The sequence below is a fragment of the Odontesthes bonariensis genome, chromosome 10 (assembly GCF_027942865.1).
Source record: "Odontesthes bonariensis isolate fOdoBon6 chromosome 10, fOdoBon6.hap1, whole genome shotgun sequence".
NCBI lineage: Eukaryota > Metazoa > Chordata > Actinopteri > Atheriniformes > Atherinopsidae > Odontesthes > Odontesthes bonariensis.
The window spans coordinates 4,146,762-4,163,204 of record NC_134515.1 but is presented as its reverse complement, the minus strand read 5'-3'; the positions used below and the strand labels follow the sequence as shown (position 1 = coordinate 4,163,204).

At 42.6% G+C, this 16,443-nt stretch overlaps 1 protein-coding gene across 2 annotated transcripts; it reads left to right on the top strand.

Annotated features, from left to right (window-relative positions):
- Window positions 1-3,628: 3,628 nt before the first annotated feature.
- On the top strand, window positions 3,629-15,795 carry tpx2 (TPX2 microtubule nucleation factor). 2 transcript variants are annotated; one of them, XM_075475545.1, is made up of 17 exons: window positions 3,629-3,661; window positions 4,483-4,610; window positions 7,145-7,252; window positions 7,341-7,464; window positions 7,968-8,030; window positions 8,151-8,234; window positions 10,436-10,545; window positions 11,271-11,419; window positions 11,505-11,670; window positions 12,640-12,778; window positions 12,853-13,075; window positions 13,177-13,272; window positions 14,022-14,195; window positions 14,269-14,415; window positions 14,488-14,599; window positions 15,398-15,564; window positions 15,649-15,795. In XM_075475545.1, exons 2-17 carry the CDS (start codon window positions 4,517-4,519, stop codon window positions 15,757-15,759), a joined length of 2,067 nt encoding a protein of 688 aa, XP_075331660.1. In that variant the 5' UTR covers window positions 3,629-3,661; window positions 4,483-4,516; the 3' UTR covers window positions 15,760-15,795. The 2 variants fall into 2 exon arrangements, with proteins under 2 accessions (XP_075331660.1, XP_075331659.1); XM_075475544.1 differs by having other exon boundaries at window positions 15,380-15,564.
- The last annotated feature ends 648 nt before the right edge of the window (window positions 15,796-16,443 follow it).

The window sequence follows — 16,443 nt, the reverse complement described above, 5'->3', positions numbered from 1 at the left end:
TTGCTTCTCTGGCGACCCTCCTCTCATTTTCAGATTTGAGACATCCTTCAAAATATTTTGTTGTGAATTATTCTGGGTCACAGGCAGGAGGTGCCTCAAGACTCTGTCAAACCGTTGAAAGTTTAAAGGGATAGTTCGCCTCTTTTGACATGAAGCTGTATGACATCCCATATCAGCAACATCATTTATGAGCATCTTCTTACCCCCTGCTGCGTCCTGTGAGCAGAGTTCCAGCCTCGTTTTGGTGTTGATGAAGGTAGTCCGGCTAGCTGGCTGGGGTTTAAAAAATAAAGCGTTTCGCTTCTCAAAACAATATGCGTTCAAAAGAGTAATACATTTGCATCACAAAATCGTTCTCCAGGAAAAAGTCAGAGCTCACAATCGCTTGGCTCTATTTCCTCTCCCTTCATATCACTGCCTGCTGTGCAGACCGAGCAGCAAACACCGTAACAGGCGCGGCTGTCGGCAGGCGGCAGCACGCAGTGATACGAAGGGAGAGAAAATAGGGCCAAGAGATTGTGAGGCTTTACATGAAATAAAAGCATTGCAGCAGGGAGTGGAAGAAGCATTAAAAATACATAAAAGAACATAAAGAGAAACAAATAAAATCATTAAAATGATTAAAAACAAGCAACAGTCCAGATAAGTTCAAAGATAGCGTGCAGATTTCATGCATAGACACATGAGAACAGAAATGTTTTTAACCTGGATTTAAAAATGTCTCCATTTGGTGAAAGTTTAATCTCCACTGGCAGTTTGTTCCACTTGTTAGCAGCATAACAGCTAAATGCTGCTTCTCCATGTTTAGTCTGGACTCTGGACTGGACCAGCTGACCTGAGTCCTTGGATCTCAGAGCTCTGCTGGGTTTATATTCTCTGAACAGATCACAGATGTAAACCATCAGCAGGCTTTTAAAATCTATTCTGTGACTGACTGGAAGCCAGAGTAAAGATTTTAAAGCTGCTGTGATGTGTTCAGATCTCTTAGTCCGGGTTAAAACTCCAGCAGCAGCGTTCTGGATGAGCTGCAGATGTTTAATGCTCTTTTTGGGAAGTCCAGTTAAAAGAGCGTTACAGTGATGGAGTCTGCTGGAGATGAATGCATGGATGAGTTTCTCCTGGTCTGTTTGGGAGAGGAAACCTTTCATTCTGTTGATGTTTCTGAGGTGGTAAAAAGCTGCCTTGGTGACAGCTTTGATGTGGCTGCTGAAAGTCAGATCTGAGTCTATCAACACTCCGAGGTTACCGACTTGGTCAGTGATTGTAAGGGCCCGAGTCTCAAGATATTTACCAACGCTGACCCTCTTCTCTTTGCTCCCAAACAGAATGATCTCAGTTTGGTCTTCATTTAATTGTAGAAAATTCTCTCTCATTCAGGTGTTGTTGGCTGTAGGCAGGTAACACAGGAAGGTATTCCACTCTTCAGCCACAGAAAAGAGATACTGGAGACAGGGAAACATAAACGTTAACATAAACTGCCCTGGTTTCCACTCCGAGGAGGCAGACAGAGTCTGAGGCAGAGACCGAGTGCTGGAGCCGGTTCTTAAACACCGCCAGGTGACGGAGCTGATGAGATGTGGGTGGGAAGATTGGGACACCATGACTCCACCAGGAGGCAGAGAAACACCCACCCATCTCAACCTGAACTCAGAGGGTTATATTATATTATATAATAATCAGAATACAAACCCTGGGGTGAGCGAGCCTTTTCCCAAAGCTGCCCCCAGGCTCTGGAATAAGCCCCCCGTCCAGCTGCGTCTTATTTCTGACCTGGGCCTCTTCACATCCAGGCTAAAAACCTACTTATTTAGGATTGCTTTTAATATGATGACACTTTTATCTTATTTTATCTTATTTGATTTTGTTATATTTTATTGCTTTCACTGTTCTTTTATTGTTTTTATTTGTTTTTATTTGTTTTTACTTATTCTTCTCTTTATTTATTACCTGCTGTAAAGCACTTTTGTTACACCGTAAGGATTGTCTGTAAAGGGCTGTATTAATAAAGTACATTTACATTTATATATATATATATTAGTGATTCAAACAGCAAAACGAACCAGTGCCAGACTATGACAGTGCTACAACACGACTGCATGAAGACTGGAAGACATTTTGCTCTGAAACAGCAAGAACAAATCAGAAAATAAGTGAATAAAGCAGTGAGAAAGAAAGAACTTTCAAACTTTACTTAAGGACCTCCTTCCTGTTCTTCACATCCTCATTACCGCCTCATAACCGCCTTATTAACACTGTTATTAACACTGTTATTAACACTGAATAGTCTCCAGCTCTTGTCCCTGCATAATGAGGACACATAATGTTTGAATGTCGGCATTAAAGTTTCAAACTTTAATATCAAGAAAGATGTTGCACCCTCCTAAAATGTACTGCACTCCACTGCAAATTACTTCTGGCATCGTTTCACTCCTTTAACACAAAAAGACTAAATGGGACAGAATGAATATGATGATGAATATATCATCATAATACTTATTTTAATTCTACATGCTGAAACACATTCACGTTCTTCATACGCTGTCCTCGACATAATTTCTAATTATAGTAATTTTTTGTAGACATTGCATATGACAACTAATACCGATCAAAGATAACTCAGAAAACCTCGTAAAATGGAGAAAAAGTCATTTAATAAAGTCATTTAATGAAATAAATCAAGGCACAAACTGAGAAAAAGAAGTAACAGTAACAATCTTTAATGGTGTTTTTAAATATCACATATTAATTTTAGTGTTAAGTAAGTACCACAATCCAGTGTCAAATAGATAGATAGATAGATAGATAGATAGATAGATAGATAGATAGATAGATAGATAGATAGATAGATAGATAGATAGATAGATAGATAGATAGATAGATAGATAGACAGATAGATAGACAGATAGATAGATAGATAGATAGATAGATAGATAGATAGATAGATAGATAGATAGATAGATAGATAGATAGATAGATAGATAGATAGACAGATAGATAGATAGATAGATAGATAGATAGATAGATAGATAGATAGATAGATAGATAGATAGATAGATAGATAGATAAGTACTTTATTCATCCCAATTTGGGAAATTGTTGTGTTGCAGCAGCATACAGTAAAAGATATGTAAACAATTAAAGTAGAAACAAGCAAATAAAATAAAATAAAATAAAATAAAATAAAATAAAATAAAATAAAATAAAACAAAATAGTGAATAAACATTAGCAGTATGAAGTATTTATTTATTTATTTTTTTGTTATTGTTTTTTAGGAGAGACTTCAAGCCTATTGAGCTGCTTTATTTAGCTTTATTGTGCTATTTTATCCTCTTGTAAGTCTGCATCGTCAGATGTTTTGTAAAAGAATTTTATTAAAAGCAGGAGAGAGAAAAAAACTCAAATATTTCTGTCTGAAACGGTGAAGATGGTAACTAAATGCGCGACGTGTTGTTTGTTGTTCATGCGCTCGGAATTCGGCACGTATCACGTGATCCGAACACAGGAACTTGAATCGTACGAGCCAATAAGCGGCGAGCTGCTGACCGAACGTGGCAGCTATTGGCTGGTTTAAACATGGAGAGGAAATTTAAACGGTAACGTCGGACTTCGTGCAACGGCTGCAGTTTTAGTTCTGAGTCGCTGTGGGAACGGACGAGAGCGGTGAGCTTTTTCAGACAGTTTTATTTGTGCTGTATATAGCTAAATATATCTTCTACCTTAATCCTGATTACGTATGAAGATAGCAACACGGACTGTGCTGCCGTTAATTGTTTTTTTTATTAGCTTTGGGTTCACGGTTTGGTTTATTTTATAGTGCCTAATGGATGACTTACGTTAGCCCGACAGTTGTTTCTTTCCATAACTTTATTATTAATGTCACATTAACAACCTTAAAGTTTATCTTTGCAGTAGTATGCATCTGTTATTAGCCTTTTCCACGTATTTTATAAACATTTTTTTGCAACCGGGTAGTCAGTTTTCCATCATCAACACATTTGCACGTATTTGTAGCTTAGCGTTAGCTTTGTTGCTAGGTTCTGTATGGAAACTACAATAGTTACACTGCTCAAATCTGGATACAATTATTCTAAAGAAGCTTTAGATTAATTAAAACCTTGTTTGGGATTTGTGAAACCTTTTTCTGATTTGTGAAAATGCAGAACAGGGCCATTTTACTGCATTTTTTTGTATTTTGATCGCCCTAAACTAGGTTCTGTATGGAAACTACAATAGTTAGACTGCTCAAATCTGGATGGAATTATTCTAAAGAGGGTACAGGGTCTTTAAAACACATTGTATGTTGGTGCACTACGAGGGTCGGCAAACCGTTAATATAATACATCCATGGGGCAAACGGGTTTACCGTGTGGGGGGGGATGAAATCATCTTGCTGTAAAAGTGGGGGTGTCCAAACACCCCCATCCCCCACGGGTGCGACACCCATGCTTTAATGGAATATCTGTATTTAATTTGGGTTTTAGATCAGTTGACAAACAAACAAACAAACAGCCTGTGATGATGGCCGAAAGCGACTCTGAAACATACGAGTTCGACGCTCCGAGCCATGTTGTGGACTTGAAGTCGACCGAAATCGACGACAAGTGGTTTGGTAAGTGTCTTAAATCCAGCTGTTATGTCTTTGGCCTTCAGTGGCTGAATGTTTTTAAACATTATAAGCCTCTGTTTGCTGCTTTGCTTCCAGCCACTCCCTGTGAAAAGTGGACTTTCAGTGTAAAATGTCTTGTGTTCAGCGGGTTGCTTTCATTTGAAGGAGAAATGTTTCTTCCACACAGGAAGTGAGTTGTTAGTGCCTGCCCCATCTCATTTAAAAACAACGCGGCCCTGCTGGATGTTGTCTGTTTCACAGGATGTGTCCTCCAGAGAAGAGGCAATTTTACTGTTTACAGGCCATGTTGTGAAAGCATTTTATCCAAGTTTCCTGATTGTTAAGTTTGATAATTGGGACAAAAGAAGTTTCTTGTTGTGCACATCATCAGATTTTTGACTCTTGATTATAAACTGTTCTGTGGCTTCTTTGGATTTGTAACTTTAAACCTCTAAACGCATCCACTCAGTTAAAAAAAATGTAGTTTACAACAGGGATGTTGCTGGGCATACAGCTGAATGGGGGCCTATATATATATATATATATATATATATATGCACATTTGAATAAATGTTCTTATACTTCCAGTACAGGTTCATTTTCTGTATATGTATATATACATATACAGAAAATGAGCCTGTACTGGAAGTATAAGAACATTTATTCAAATGTGCGTGAACTTCAACAGGTTTAACAGAGCTATTGGCTATCTAAGCAGATAAAAATACTTTTGAGTTCAGCCATTTAGCTTTTCAATTCCTCCTTCTGTTGCTCATCAAACATAATCAAGGCAGCTTTTTACAAGAAGCAATATTACTAAAAACCCAGTCTGCTCAGTGTTTAGTGTCTAAATAATGAACAATATTTCAGTCCAGGAACTGAACATGTTTCAATCTTACTGCAGCACAGTCAATAAATACTTCTACGAGAGGGAATATTGCAAAATAAAGTTAAAACCTTAAATTAAGAGCACCTGATATGGTCTGATAAGTTATTCCCCTGATTGGGTTGCTGTTTAAACTAGCCTACCCACATTTTACCCATTTATAATGCCTGAGATAGTTTAGTAAATAGGCAGAATAGGATATTGTCTCACATTTTTCATCTGCCATGGAACCAGACGCTGTTTATATGGTGTAAGAAATAACAGTGGCCTATAGGTAGAAAACAAATCCCTCACCTCCCTCCACTTCATGCTCAGTTCTCCTTGTTGCTTCTGACTCTTTCCTGATGTCCATCAGTGTGTAGTGGTTCATACGGCCTGCTACGCTTCCATTGTTACAATGTGTTGGGCTACTGTCCGCTGATAAATATGACGAGCAGGCCGCAGGATCTTACCGCGTCACACGGTCCCAACGCCTGCGAATACAACCTCTTCACTTCACTCTTTGGAAGCCTCTGCAGCATCGGCTGAAGGAGGTTACGTGGTTGAAAGAGGGAAACTCGTGCCTTTGTTATTAGGGCTGGGTAAAAAAAATAAATTTAATTTAAAATTTTGCAAAAGCGATTTGTAGGGCATGAGATTGGTTTTTTTTTTTTTTTCTTCCTATGAAGTTAACCCCAGTGGTCTCGTGCGTGATGCAACAGTGGCGCGTTTACGTCCGCTTGTCATTCAAGTGCTCAGCAGACGACATTGTCACTGCAAAAAGGAGCTGCCTAACCCCAGATCATGTCAATGAGCTTCTTTTCCTGCACAAGAATCTCACAATTACCAAGTGAGAAAGTCACAATAACAGGAGTTGACTTTAGATTGTTTAAGTTTACTTTTAGTTTTGTTGCCATTATCATTTTTGCACATTAAGAAACAATGCCTTAATACAATTTGCAGTGATGGAATGTTGTAGTTCAAGTTACACTTTCACTTGCAATTCCTTTAGAATTTTAAAACGGCACTTTTGAGACAGTTGTGTTCACAGCTAAAGTTAACTTCAGTAAACTGTCCAATTCACAAGTTTGCACTTAAAACTTGTTGTTTATGGTGAAAATAATAGATCGAATAAAATACATTCGTATTTTGTAAAACAGTTGAGCCATTTTCATTATTTAAGAGCAGATTGAATTGAATCATGATTAATCGATTCAGGACCTTATGAATCGAATCGATTTAGGAAATTGGCCACGATACTCAGCCCTATTTGTTATTCTTCCTTGGCACATATCAGTCGTAGTAGTCTGAAGGATGTGTTTGGGATGTTTGACAGGGGCACAACGCATGTTTACAGGGGCCCCGGTAAAGTGTCGGGTGACGTGCCTGGTTTATAACATGCATGAATGTGAATAGAGGCGGTGCATCGGTCGGTAACTTATGGAAATGTAGTCGTGCTCAGTCAGATATTGTTAGTTTTTGCCAAACAGAAAGAATGTGATGACCTCAGTGGCAGGAACGGCTGATGGTGTAAATTAGAAGATCACAGCACATGAGGCATCTCTGATTTAATAAAAAAAAAGTTCTAATTTCTTAAAGCATCTTGTAATCTGGCTGTTTTAACATCACTTTTATCTCATGATTGATTGTAATTCTTCCCTTTAATGAGCAGAAGAGGTCGGGGGAACAGACCTGAGGACACCTTTGAGACCCAGCCAGGTGTCCATGGAAGGTGATCCGTTGGGGGCCGAAGTGTTCCCTGAGAAGAACGTGGCCCCTGGTCAGTTTGTGTTTATCATAACTGAATCTTTTGGAGATGATCATGTGTCCTGATCACTTTGTTACTGAATACCCATCTGGACTGATAGATATTCCAGTTCAGAGCCAGTCCGAGTCTCCGGCGCCAAACATCGTCACATCCTGGGGGACCGACACTCAAGGCGCCAACCGACCCCGGAGAAAGACCGCCAACAACTCTGTACAGCCACGCAGGTACAGTCATGGTCTAAAGTGCAGCTTTTTCTCAAAAAGGGTGTTAAATATTTAATTTAATGTTTCTGAATGCATAATTTTTAAATACCAATTCCAGAACTGCACAGATTTACACATAAAGAACAATTTACATAAGAATCATCGAGTGTAAACCGGGTGTTTTTGTGCCGTCTGTGGCTCGCCGTTATCAGTCTGGTTTGGATTAATTTTTACCAGAAATCCAAGAAATATAGCTAATGTTTCTTTGATGTTTATTCTATACTGTAGATTTGTTTATAGCTGATGTTTATTCTCCATTTTGATTCTATTTGCTTGTTTTTTACTTTAATTGTTTACATATCTTTTATACTGTACACTGCTGCAACACAATACTTTCCCAAATTGGGATGAATAAAGTACTTATCTATCTATCTATCCATCTATTAGTGTAGGGAACCTGTATTATAGTTGGAATCAAATATCTAAACTCTATTGTCTCTGAACATCATTTTTATTGATTACAGAGTTGCAAAACGCAAGGAAATGATCAGCTGTACAGCCACACCACCGCCAAAGAAGATCAAAGCGTGAGTTCTTCCTGTTCTGTTGTGCTCTTCCCTCCTTTAAGCTCGTTTACTTTGCTGCTTCGTCCACTTTGAGTCGGGTTTTATTCTTCTTAGTTTCTTAACTGTAGCTTTTTGATGTAGGAGCGGCTTCCGCAAGAGTGAGCGACTGATCTCCAGGGCGGAACCAAAGGCCCATGAACCAGCGTCCACCTCCACAAGTACAGAGTGAGTGATCACAAAACCGAAAGAAGGCAGCCAGAGGGTTCCTGGTTCGAGTCCCAGCTGGGCTGCATGTTCCTCTCACTGTCCAAAAACGTGCATGTTGGGTTATTTGGCGTCTCTAAATTGTCCCAAAGAGTGAGTGTGAATGGTTGTCTGTGCCAGGGACCCGTCCAGGGTGTAGCCCGGATGGAAGAAGTTTGTTGAACAATTGGAAGGATTTAGTTCTTCTATTGGAAAGAAGATGAAACGATATCACTTTAAATGGCTTTTTTTGGTGTTTTTGAGCTGATTCCAAAGAGGAGAAAAAACATGAGCTCAGTGTTCTTGTTGTTTATCGCTCTCTGTTTGAAAATCTCCAGTTAGGTGAATGCTGTGCTGCATAAAGAAGGATTCAGTTGTTGTTTACTCCCTTCTTCCTGTTCCTGGGAGCATCTATCAGGGCGTCTGAATTCACCAGCAGGTGTAAAACTCCCCAAAAACACAACCCTGGTATTTTCACCTTTTAAAAGTAGTAGCTGATGACCTCACCAGGTCACCTTCAGAGGTGGGTAGAGCAGCCAAAAACTGTACTCAAGTAAAAGTACCGTTACTTCAGAATAATATGACTAAAGTAAAAGTAAAAAGTAGTCATCCAAATAATTACTAGAGTAAGAGTAAAAAAAGTGCTCTGTGAAAAAACTACTCAAGTACTGAGTAAATGTTGAGTAACGTCTGATTTATTTGTTAACACAAGCATTCAATCAGCCAGACAAAAATACTAAATAATCATCTTTAGGGGAATTAGAGTTCATCCCATTGATAAAATGAATTAATTACAAAATAGCTTAAATTAAAAATAATCCAGGTAAATTCAAGAACTTCAATAAAAAATAAAAGAGATTTAGGAAATGTGTAAAACATATGTAACCCATATGTAACCTAAAAAACAAACATTCACCTATCCATGGGGGAAAAACGAGTTTAGGAAACTTAGCGCTACATGTTTCCTCAAGTTAGATGTTGAGTTTCTGCTGAAATGTGCGTTTGTTTTGGTGGACACAGAAGACACATAATGTAGCTGCTGTTTCTCACTCTTTGTAAGGTAAACATGCTTTCAGTATGAGGCCTCGTCTGCGTCTTCATTTCCCACCGTTGGTTCTGACATTTTTCATCTGTTACTTTGTTTGTTTGCTACGACTGCTAATGCTAAAGCTAACCCGTCCCGCCGCTGAGATTGAGTACGGTCACGTGACCAGACCGCACGGCTGCGTCTGATTGGTGGAACACAGTCAGGTGGTAGAGCCTTTGGCTGAAGTCTCTCTCTCTGTCAGAATAAAACATTAAAATGAGGCGTACGCGGGGGGATAAAAATAATGAGGCGTAGAATACCAAAGAGGTAAGAAGAAAAGTAACCAGCTCATTGTAGCCTAATGTAGCGGAGTAAGAGGACAGTTTCTGCTGCACACATCTACTCAGGTAAAAGTAAAAAGTATAGAGATTTAAAACTACTCCTAGAAGGATAATTTATTCAAAAACTTACTCAAGTAAAAGTAACTCGTTACTACGCACCTCTGAAAGCGCGTTTTCAGGAAGTGTTAAAAAGGGTCAGAAGGGCAGCTGGTAGTTTGACCTAAGCATGTCACATCTTAAGACCTCTGAAAGTGGTGCAGAGTTGTAAAAATGGGGCATAGCAAGATATTTTTAGGACTTTTGTTTGCAGTGAAAATGAGACAAACACCGACCATCTGTGCAGATGAACGTCTCTCTGCGCTGTGGTTTTCTGCAGAAATTCAGAAGAAATGGAGAGGGGTTCAAACATCTGCTGAAGGGATGTTTAAAGTGATGTAACGGCACAGTTCTGTGGAAAATCAAACCGATCTGCAACTGATCTAAAGTAGAACCTGCCCTGGAGTGGCTCTCGCTCCAGAATTTGGTCCAAAGAGTTTATTTTCATTAAGATCCAGCTGGAGATGATGTCACCAAAAAACAGCCTGAAAGGCTTTTAACACAATAAGGAACACTGAGAATGATGACTAATTCTGCTCCTGTGTGATATGCAAGTTCCTGTAATTGTCCAAAAGAAATTTAAGACTTAAGTGATGCCAGGATTGTTCTGCTGTGGAGGCGAGGTGGTTTAGTTTGAAAGGAACTTCCCGTGTGGCTGTTTGGACCTCCTCCAAAGCCCGTAGAAGTAAATGCTAACGGTGATGATTCTGTCCCCACAGGCCACTCAGCTCTGAGGACCTGGAGATGGAGCGAATCCGGAGCCTCCAGCGAGAGGTGGCGCTGCACCGCAGGCAGAACGAGGCCAGCTACAAGGCGGCGCTGGCTGGCAGTGAGTTCATGTCACACTTTAAAGGGACAGTTCGCCTCTTTTGACATGAAGCTGTGTAACATCCCATATCAGCAACATCATTTATGAACATCTTCTTACCCCTGCTGCGTCCTGTGAGCAGAGTTCCAGCCTCGTTTTGGTGTTGATGAAGGTAGTCCGGCTAGTTGGCTGGGGTTTAAAAAATAAAGCGTGTTGCTTCTCAAAACAATATGCGTTCAACAGAGTAATACATTTGCATCACAAAATGGTTCTCCAGGAAAAAGTCAGACCCCACAATCTCTTGGCCCTATTTTCTCTCCCTTCGTATCACCGCCTGCTGCTGACAGCCGCGCCTGTTACGGTGTTTGCTGCTCGGTCTGCGCTTCGGTCTGCACAGCAGGCAGTGATACGAAGGGAGAGAAAATAGGGCCAAGAGATTGTGAGGTCTGACTTTTTCCTGGAGAACCATTTTGTGATGCAAATGTATTACTCTGTTGAACGCATATTGTTTTGAGAAGCAACACGCTTTATTTTTTAAACCCCAGCCAACTAGCCGGACTACCTTCATCAACACCAAAACGAGGCTGGAACTCTGCTCACAGGACGCAGCAGGGGGTAAGAAGATGTTCATAAATGATGTTGCTGATATGGGATGTCATACAGCTTCATGTCAAGAGGCGAACTGTCCCTTTAAGTAAAGATGCCACATCTGACGGCTTCGAGTCTAACTCACCGTTTTATTTCAGATCCCCCACCAAAGAAGATGCTCATCTCCACAACTGTGCCGGAAGAATTCCACTTCAACACAGACTCTCGTGTTAAGGCGTCCGCTACGTCCGACTCTTCGCAGAAGGAGGTGGACTTCATCCATCAGCTCCGTCAGCCCTCAGCAGCAGTAAGCAGATCAGAGGCGTGCAGAAAGCTGATAAAGAGCTAAAGATAAATATTTAAACTGTTGTCTTTGTCTCTTCCTCTTAAAGACGAAGATGAGGCGAGGAGCCACGGTGCCAAAGCCCTTCAATCTGTCTAAAGGCATGAAGAGGAAGGGGGAGGAGCCGGCCGCGTACGTCTCCATGGCTCAGCAGGTCGAGCAGTTCCAGAAGCGAACGCCGACCCGCTACCACAGCCGCAGAACTCAAGAAAGAGGTGCGAGGGACACGAAGGCTGAACTGCAACAGAAAGAGAATTTTTGATGCGATTTACTGGTTTTTAACTGCAGAAACTGCACGTGTTTAACAGCTCGTCCACCTTAAAGAGTTGTTTTATTGTCCATTTTATCCCAAAGAACTCGAGCCTTCAATACAAAAGCTGTCCTTTTGTTTTAATGTTCAGTTAAGCCACAGTTTACCGTTTACCGACAAAAATACTAAATAATCATCTTTAAGCAAATTAGAGTTCATCCAGTTGATAAAATTAATTAAAAAAAAATAGCTTAAATTTAAAATAATCCAGGTAAATTCTAGCCTGGGAATTCCCATGCTGCTTTGCGTGCGATTTCATTCTCACTGCAAAGGCAGCCTGGAAACCACCGCCCTTATTTTTGCCTGAGTTAGGGAACCAATCACAGAACGGGGGGGTAGCAAGACGATGTTGACACCGAAGCTTGTGGAGTGTTAATCCAACATGGCAGCGGACACAACGTTACCGTTCGATGCAGCCTTAGAAAGTGTTTTAAGTAGCTTAGAACCCAAGTTTACTTTTATTTTACTTTTTTTTTTTCTTCTTCTTCATCAAATTTCTGTCGCTCTACATACGTCATCTGGTATAAGTGATAGAATTGGGTATGAATCGCGCGCAAAGCAGCATGGGAAGAACCAGACGCCGTTTGATAGACATTCGTAGCGCCCAATAAACGGCTCTAGGCATTCGTAAACCACGCCTCAAATACGAGAAAATGCACACCTGGTTCCCAGACCACCATCTCATCGAGATTGTGGACGCATCAGCCAGGCTAAGTAAATTCAAGAACTTCAATAAATAAAAGGAAATGTTTAAAACATATGGAACCTAAAAAACAAACATTCATCTATCCATGGAGGGGGGGACAAATTTAGGAAACTTACTGCTCCATGTTTCCTCACGTTAGATGTTGAGTTTCTGCTGCTGTCGTCTCAGGTCCGTCTCCGGTGAAGAGGAACCACCCGAAGCTCACGCAGCCCCACTCCCCTCAGCTGATGACGCGCCAGAGAGGCCGACCTCAGGCGACCAAGAGCAGCGCAGAAGTGGAAGCTGAGGAGCTGGAACAGCTCCAGAAGTATGAACCTTAACTTTTATAAATGTGTTGAGATTCTGGGGGGGCCATAAACTAACCGGTGTTTAAAATCACAGGTTTAAAATAAAGCCCCTGGAGCTCAACAAGAAGATGCTAGAGGGTGCCGAGGCGCTGAAGAAGCCGGCGGTGAAGGAGCCCACCGTACCCGAAGGCTTCGAGTTGGAGATCGAGAAAAGGCTCCAGGAGAGACAGGCCACAAAGAAGCCCCAAGAGGGTGAGGAGAAGCCCCACGGCTTTAGAGCCAAGCCCCTGCCCAAGAAGGTCCTGGAGGGGGTTTCGGTGAGTGTCCCAGTCGCCTGAAACTGGTTTTATTCAGAGAACACGAAGCTTCTGCAGGTCTCTCCCGTTTGGTGGTAAAGTGGAAATCTTCCTCTTTACAGGGACTGCCAGAAAAGAAAGTTCCCTATCCGACAGTGCCGGAGTCCCCGGCGTTCGCGCTGAAGAAGAGGATCCGTTTGGACCGCAAGGTCGAGGAAGTAAGAAACGCTTTGCTGTCCTCTGTCAGTAATTACAGACACGCAGAAGGTGTGTTCGAAACCGCATAATGCAGTATGCAGAGCGTTTACCCACAATGCATTTCGCTCCTGCCCGAGCCGAAATCAGCCGGCCTGAAGCTGATTTCTCTTAAGCTCTAAACTCTGTAAACTTTAGCAACATTTGAAACATTTTCAGGCGAGAAAGTAGTCGTTTAGATCCCCAACGTGTTGAAAACCTGACAAAATACCGGCTGTTTACAATTTTGTTCCCACGAATTCAGTGCTACTAAAGCTAGCCGCAGTGAGCAACGCACTTCCGGTTATTTTCACCAAAATAAAATACCCGTTGCCTTTTATCATAGGGAAAGCCATTACCATACAATTGGTGCTTTTGTTTTGACAACAGGAAGTGAACCTACCCTCGTTGTAGCTAGCTTTAAACTGCCGTTTTGACAGGAAATGACGATCGGCGACGTCGCGTTACGTTGCATCTTGGGTAGTTTGAGTATGAGTAGTGACCTCATGATGCATACCCAACATTTAGGAGAATCTAGTATGCATCCGGGAACTTAAAAAAAGTTAAAGTTAGTATGAGTAGTAGGAGAAGTATGCGGTTTAGAACACAGCCTCTTATCTGAGGCTAATGTTTCAGCAGAGTTGGCTAAAGACTGTGGATGTGCAGCAACCACTTTTCATCCCACTGTTTTAACAACTTGGTCCGTCTCCTCTAACCTTTTTGTTCTGTTCAGGCGAAGCCGCCCTCGCCGCTGAAGGTCCCCCCGGTGCCGCACTTCGGCCTCCCGTTCGTGCCCCGGCTCCCAGAGAAGCAGCAGGTGGAGGTCTGCCCGTTCTCCTTCGATCAGCGGGAGCAGGAGAGGCGGGCGCTGAAGGAGAAGAAGCTGGAGGAGCTGCGGAACGAAGAGGTGGAGTCTCTGTCCCAGAAGCAGGAGTCTGCGTCCTCAGAGCCAAGGCTGAATCTCTCTTTGTCTTCTCCAGGTCCCGCAGTTCAAGGCCCAGCTGCTGCCGCACTTCGACACGGTGGTCCTTCCCGAGAAGAAGAAGCTGGAGCCCACCAAGCCGGAGCCCTTCAGGCTGCTGCTGGATGAGCGGGGGGCGGTGAAGAGCAGCCGCTGGGAGCAGATGGTACGACCCGCCGCCTGCACCGCCTGCTTTTATCTTTACAGTATTTTACATCGTCTGGCTTCTGTTCTGCAGGTGAAGGAGGAGCAGAAGCTCCAGGAGGAGGCGGCCGTGTTCAAAGCCAGACCCAACACGGTCACTCATAAAGTGCCTTTCAGGCCGCGGAAGGAGGGCCGCAGCGCAGTGGGTAAGAAGAGCCGCCGAGCTTTCTGTTTAATCTGACGTGTTTATTAAACCAGAGGACAGGCTAACCAATCAAATGATTAAACTCAGCGTCTCACCGAGGCCGCTCACAGCTTCCAGGTCCACATACGAGCCAGTTTGGACCAGTTTTCTGAGAATCGGCGGTTCTGGTTTTCAGTTTCGGGTCGTTTCACAGAATCTGGCAGAAACACGACCTCTGACCGACGGCAGTTTAGTTTAAGATGTCAGTAGGCCTGTCACAATGTTCAATAAATCAATTAATCGCATGATAATTCAAAATTAACTCGATAATTTTTCTGGCCGTGATAAATGCCATTTGCATGCTTGTTAGTTTTTCCTCCTCTCCCTCTCGGGTCCATAAGAGTAACGATGAGTGAACCCTGTGTGAGTGTGGGAGCGTTTGGGATTTAAACCGAATGCCGGTGGTGAACCGCTGAACGTGTGCGAGTTGGTGTGTCGCATTTGTTGGAAAACAGTCGCAATTAAAAGCGACAACACAACAAACATGCGTCTGAAACACAATCATCCGCTGCAGTTTTCCCAGTTGGGGAAAAAAAACACAACAAGTGGGCTTTTGCTGTCAAAAGCGCCGTCAGAAGCGAATGAAAGTTTGTTTAAAAGCGTCTGCAGCTGCTTTCAGATCAGACGGCCTGAAGCCGCAGCCCTCCGTTATTCGGGTTCTTCCTCCAGATGTTCCCACAGTCTGAAAGCTGCAGATGTGCTGCGACTCACTGTGTTCTTGTCTTCACCATCATCCACCCAGACATTCCTTCTTCTGCAGTGGTGGACGCCTTCGAGCTGGCCACGGAGCGCCGGGCCCGCGAGTGGGCGGAGGTGGAGCGGCGGCACGGCGAGAAGGAGGCGCTGAGGGCGCGCATGGAGGAGGCGCAGAGACAGGAGGAGGAGCAGCGGGAGCGGGAGGAGATCGCCAGGCTGCGGCAGGAACAGGTGGAGGCGGCTTCTGAGGTTCTGAGATGATGTGATCACAGATTCTGACTCGTTTCTGACCGCTCTTCTTCTTCTCCTCCTCAGGTGCACAAAGCTCAGCCGGTCAGACACTACAAACCTGTCGCAGTGAAGAAGAGCGACGTTCCTCTCACGGTCCCCGAGTCGCCCAACTTTTCCAACCGCTGCCGCCTGTGAGCGTTTCTGAGCCTCCAGGTTTTACAAAAAACTTTTTATCTTCTTTTGTCTTCGTTTTCTTTTTCTAGCTGTTTTTAAATAAAAGTGTCCGCTTTTAACATGAAATCTGGCTCGACTGGTGATTTTTAGATTGAAATTCGTTGGAAGAAAAAGTGTAAAGTTTAGTGTTAAAATGTAATAATTCATCATGTGTATGAGTTGATTTCTATTTAAGGTTGAAATATCCATTTCTTGACTTCTCTGAGCCGTTAGAACTGAGCTGAGGTTTATCCTTTTTGGTTTGGAAGAAAGTAAACTGAATACCGACGACCTTCTTCTCCAGGAGCCTTTTCATGAACATTTATTTCAGCTTCCACCTTAAATCTGAAGCCGGCTTCAGATCTGGACTGTTTGCTGCTCGCGTCTGAGACCTGGTTTTCTCCTCTTTAGGTCTCAGTGATGGTTTACGGCTGTTTTTCACTTCTTTTGGCTCATTTCTTTGAGTTTTCTGTCCTAACTCTTTGATCTGAATGTTCCACATTTAGCTGGCTGGGAACATCCGACAGGAATGAAGGAGTTTTAGAATCCTTTCCAGTGTTGGGGCTCATGTTTCCTGTCAATCAGCAGGTTATATAACCACTAACGTCGGGTGATTGTGGTTCTATTATTCGTGAATCTCGTTAACACTAACTTCTCAGTAATTTG